This window comes from Symsagittifera roscoffensis, chromosome 7 (genome assembly GCF_963678635.1).
Source record: "Symsagittifera roscoffensis chromosome 7, txSymRosc1.1, whole genome shotgun sequence".
Lineage (NCBI taxonomy): Eukaryota > Metazoa > Xenacoelomorpha > Acoela > Convolutidae > Symsagittifera > Symsagittifera roscoffensis.
In genome coordinates, this window is record NC_087068.1 from 35,419,498 (window position 1) to 35,425,241 (window position 5,744).

The 5,744-nt window shown below is 35.2% G+C and overlaps 1 protein-coding gene across 1 annotated transcript in view; it reads left to right on the forward strand.

The window, feature by feature from the left end:
• Positions 1-5,653, forward strand: part of LOC134852006 (potassium/sodium hyperpolarization-activated cyclic nucleotide-gated channel 1-like) — a 51,616-nt gene extending 45,963 nt beyond the window's left edge. The window contains exon 9 of the mRNA XM_063868281.1: positions 5,042-5,653. Coding sequence (XP_063724351.1) covers positions 5,042-5,614 — 573 coding nt within the window. The 3' untranslated portion in view covers positions 5,615-5,653. The remainder of the gene's footprint in view (positions 1-5,041) is intronic.
• Positions 5,654-5,744: the final 91 nt, after the last annotated feature.

Here is a 5,744-nt window from a genome sequence, read left to right on the forward strand (position 1 = left end):
TTGTCTACGACAAGAACATCCAAATAGACAGAAAGTTTTTTTATGTTCCCATTTTTTCATGCTAGCTTCCAGTAAATGTGTTTGTTTTTGATTTGCATCTTTTATTTGCAAAAAATTAATTTATAGCATTTTAAATGAAAACTAAATGGAAGGCAAATGATTTAGAACGAATTTGGAAGTTTACAAAAAACCTCGTTATGATTTGCTGTTTCAGGGAAAATGTAAAAGGAGCAACGGAAAAGTTTCTACTAATGGTATAATTATCCTGGTTTCAGTACCCAAAATAGACGTTTTTAACATGAACTGCTTCTAAACCGAAAGTTTTTTGAAATCAACTTTTCCCTGCGTTATTTTTTGTGAGGCAATAATTCGGAGCAGGGGAAAATAGGTAACAAGTGACTCCGAATACAGATTCACGCGCAGTGTTCTTCTAATGCCCTGAGCGCAGCGGAGAGAAATGGAGCAAGCATATGATGATTACAAATTCCTTGTTACAATTTGTCGTCTGTTATGAGTTGTCGCTTCACTCATTATTTGACCTTCACCTACTTTGCTTTCTGTGAAATAATTTACAATATATTTTCAATTTTTTGAATTCCCAGTTGTGAGAGCTGATAAACTTTTTCTATCCTTTAGATGCGAGGGGTTCACTCGTTTATCACACGTAACAGCAATTAATTTGCAAGGAAAGCAGACATCATGATTTTTGAAATCACATTAGAACTTGTTTATGATCCGGCACTTCCAAACAGTGAGAAAGAACTAAAGCTTAGATGGCGTATTCGCGATAGTTTCGATGGTTTCAATTTCAAGCCCGCTTATTTTAATTTGGATTTCAGAAAAAAACTTCGACACACATGCAAAACAGAGTTTCGCAACACTTGTGATACCACACACTCATTTGAAAAGCAAATTTGATAAGGTAATTTTCTTCAAAAATCAAAAAGGTTGTCAAACACGGTCAACATTAAAAAAACTTGTTTTTCCGAAATCAGTAACTTTTTAGTGCTTAAAGCAGGTCGTGGCCGGTGAAGTAGAGAAGATTCCCAAAATCGGATTTCTCGATTGAAAACTTAACATGAGAATTGGCTCGGTAATTTTCGAGCAGAGTAAAAAAAAAACTTTGAAAAGCGGTCAAGTTTCAAAGCTTTCACTTGTATGAAGGTCATAAGTTTTTCCCAACAAACTGAGTGTATCAAATTATAAAACTAAGCTTCCAACAACTTGTTGTGTAAATTATATAAAGGATATCAAATCTGACAGAATAGTTATTAAAAAATGATTAAAAAACTCCAAAAATGGTTAACACATCATATAGTTGACATTTCCGACAAACATGCAGAAGAAATTAAGCCAACCCTTCAGTTTCTATTCAACCCAAAAAATCAGGCTTGAATTCAAACTTTGATTTTTTTGACGGCCATAACTTTGTGCATCACCCTTTTTTAGGGTTGAACACAAAATTTCAGACATGGAAAGTTTTTTGGAAAATACGAGAAATTTAGAAAAAAAAATGCTCAAATAAGTCAAAAAATTCCTTTTTCCGAGAATGATAACTTTTAGTGTATGTTGCTATAGCAGGGGAGCTTCCCACGACCCGATATCTCCATTGAACTCACAACCTCAGTTTTTTGTGAAAAGTTGAAAAAGGTTCAATAAACGGTAAAAAAAAATCAAAAGTTTGACTTTTTCGAGGGCCATATTTTTGTGTGTAGACAAAAATTGGGCATGGCCGCTTATGAAAAAGAACTTTTTTCATTGAAACAAAAAAAGTCAGATTTGATATATTAGTTTTTGAAAGAACGGAACAAAATCAAAAATATTGGTCAATTATTGCCTTTGTGAAGACTGAAGAAAAGGGATAAAGCAGTAAAGCAAAAAGAGACTAGCGGAGTATGCAGGCACATAAAACTGTAAACGATTTTTCTTTTAAATCTTTTTTAAAAATCGGTTCAAGGGCTTTTGAGGAAAAAAATTGCAAAATGTGATAAAAATTTCCAGAGCGTCTCAAAAAATAAAACAAAAACCCAATCCCATGCACTTTCATAACACTTGTTTTTTTTTCAAACAGGAATTCTAGGCAAATATGCCAAGCAAGACATTTGAAATTCAAATGTGCCACTGAACAGAACTTACGAAGCAAAAACAAAACTGACAGACAAGCAGACACCAGTTGAGACGAAAAAAACTGACTTTGAAAAAAAAATTGAAAAAGTTTCAAGTCCCCTATAACCTTAAAACTACCCTGTAGTGACTAGTGCCCACCCAGTAGTTAAATTTGAACTTTAATGAAATTGAGTTTGTCAGCTGCATAGTGATTTAATTTATTTGAGTTAAACTAGTTGTTAACCCAAAAAAGTCTATATTCCGATTTAATAACGCTTGCTAATCACAAGCGTATAAAAGATATCTTCGAGTAAAAAGAACTGCTCTAAATGTATCAATTTTTCATAAAAATTTTCAATGAAACAGAAGAGTTTTCAACAGCGGGGTAAGGTCGACTAAATCTGTGACTCAATCGATTTTTTGATTGATTTCTTTCACTTCAAAAGTCAAAACCGGTATCACCCCTCTATTGCTATCCAAAACAACGGCAGAAAATTTTTGAATGTCAACTAATGTAGTCGAAGCATTCTCTGCTATTTTGGCAGCAACCTGTTACTCTTGTTGTAAGTCAGTCAATTCATATTCTATCGAATTGGACCCTTTATTGTTTCTATAGATTTGTTGAGGCCGCAAAGTATGAGTAGGGTTATGTTTCTAAATTAGTCACGATTAAGAAGTCACGCGAGTGTTTACAGGTGAAAAAAGCAAAGAAAGCAGACGGTCTTTCTACGAACATAAACTGTTCTAGTAAGACCTTGTCATATTCTTTCGACATATCAACTTATGTCAGCACAAAGAATCTCTTCCCCTATTTTTACCGAACAAAACACGGCAAAAAAGAGCGGGGAAGAATTTAAATAATTCATGGCCAACTTTGAATATTTTCTGGCATTGGTTTCCATACTATGCACAATGGAATCTTATGTAAACACTTTCTCATCAATTCGCACTTTATGAACTTCACCGATATTAGCCGGGAATAGGTAATCAGAAATCATACAGGTATGGAAAGAGTGTCAGAGTGAATTGAGCCCCCCCCCCCTTATAGAACCTGTATCGTCTCAACAGAGCAGTGGCAATGGCTTATAAGGCAACAAGTAATTATGTTAATTTTATGCGTACAGTGAAAAGACCTTTTATGACCAATTTTGATTAAAGAGTTTGGTTTGATGGTACGTCACTAGTTAGAGAGGGTTAGAAATAAATAGGGTTTATTGGAACTTAAGTGACATTTGGGCAGATGAGTCTTTTTTGATTTAACTGATTAGCTCGTGACATTTTTTACATCTACATTTTCTGTTCCATTTATACTGTATATTTTACTCTCGACCAGTAATTCCGTTTCTATACATCACCCGGTTCTGGTATATTCGGCAGATTCATCAATCAATGTAAAATGACACTTTTAGCGGCACTAATTTTTATTTATGAGGCTTGACACAGTAAAACCTTGACTTCCCGATTTTTCCAATTTTTTCAGACTTTTAAGCATGAAGTTGATGCAAAACAAAGTGCGTTAACTTTTGTTGTACCTATTGCATTTGTATGTAAGTATCGTTTTTCCGCTATTTAGCAGGTAATCATGTTTTACGTTTTGGCAATATGATATGTAAAAATTCGAATTTCATTTCTAACCAAGCAGCTGATTGGTGAACAACTGCAGTACCAATATGACAGAATACAAATTATTCTATTGTTGCATCTTCTCATATCATTTTTCCCCCTAAGGCATGTTTCAAACGATCTTTTCGAGTTCATTTTTAAATATTCGGCAATTGTTCTAAATAGAATTATCATCTACTTCCATGGTTCATAATTAATTCACATTTTCTTGTTTTTAATCCCTCCCACTTTATTCATTTATCACGTGGATTTCATGCTGATATTTGTTTCATTCTTCAAGTTTTTTTTCTAATTTTGAGATGAAAAAGGAATAAAAGTAACGCAAAGCTCTATTCAATACTAATACTTAAAGCTGAAAAAAATGGAAACCAATGTCCCAACTAATTGGTAGTAACAATATCTAAGTTGAGTTTGAGCCTGCGGGCTTTAGTAATTCAAAAGAAGTGGTTATCTGAAAACGCGTGAATATTATCAAAGAAAAGTTCTATAAATCTGCATATCTTTCCGATAACTGGTGACGTCAGAGAACTTATTTGAAGCTCACCGGACTAACAACTTACTTGCACGGTGTTCCAAAAAGGCTTCCATGTAAACGATTGTAGATTTCAGGGTGAAAGATGTTCTCCGTTGACTGCATTATGGTAGAAAATGTTGGTTTTAGTTTGGCCCAGAAAATGAATAAAACGATTTTTATGTGTTAACACAAATCTTAGTTCCGGAAGAAGAAAAGGTTGCAAAAGTAGGCCATTGTGCAATCCTCAACCCCCATTTTTTGAAAATTTCTATCAAGCCAGACAGAATTAAAGGTCTTCCGATTCTAAGAAAGTGTTAGATGCACATGGCATCTTTCATTCAAGCGCTGCCATAATATTCCCTTTGAATGGATTAAAGCGTCACCTCTTAGAGAATCGATTCATTAACAAAATACCAATTAGAACGAGAAAAACGAAAGTTTTTCACGCTCTTATTCATAAAATTGACCTCTCATGGACTGAAAAATAACACTGTAACTTGCAGAGTTAGTTGAAAAATATGTGGTGAAACATAGGGCAGGAGGACAATTTGCAACATGCGACAATTCGTAACGCGACGATTCGTAAAAAGTGACAATACGCTTGCTCCGCTGCACCTACATCCGGCACGAGAAAAATACTGCGCGTTAATCAGTGACCCTGCTTAATCTACTGTTACGAGTGGACGCCTCACGAAAAAAATAGAATGTTCTTGTCTTCTCTTAGTTTCTTCAACTCTGATACAGACAAAAACAGGAATCAAATGTGCTATGTATCTTAAAGTAGAATTCTGCGTTTAGATGATGTTATCAATGAAGGAAAAGTTGGACCAATTAATCGAGCATCATGGCATAGAGACAGTGCAAACTTCAGGTGCTAACATTACAAATTCCCCGAATAACCAGCCAACCTTAAGCCCCCAAATTCAAACTCAAACTGAGACCAAACTGTTAACGCCGAGCCAAACCTGCATAACTGAAGAAACAGAAGAAATCAGTGAACCCACAGGAAAAGAAAACACCATAAGCCAAACGGAGTCGGAAGCAGACATCGACACAAATGTCCATAAATCAGATTTGACAAGCAATGGTGACTTGGGGAATTTCGACTCCGACAAAGGAAACAACCGCTTGCCAAGCAAAAGAAATCCACCGGCCTCGAGTTCTGACTCGCTGGACGATTTAAGTTTATATTGCGATCTGGAGTTGGAATCTAACAAGAGCAAGGTGGTGCACTGTGCCAGCTGTAGTTGCCACAGCCGCAAGCAATCCCCCAAACTGAGCTTCCACTATCTGGACAAAGACACTGCATCCACTTGCATCAATTTGTCCTCCAATGGGCTGAAGAGTCATGACAACGAAACTGCAGTTTGATAAAAAAAATTGTTGAGTTAAATTCAAAATATTTTTATGTCACAGAATTTAAAGTTTAGAAAACATAAATTTGCCCTTTTTCGTCGAAACCAATTATTTTGGAAACAACGAATTTTCAATTTTTTAAGAG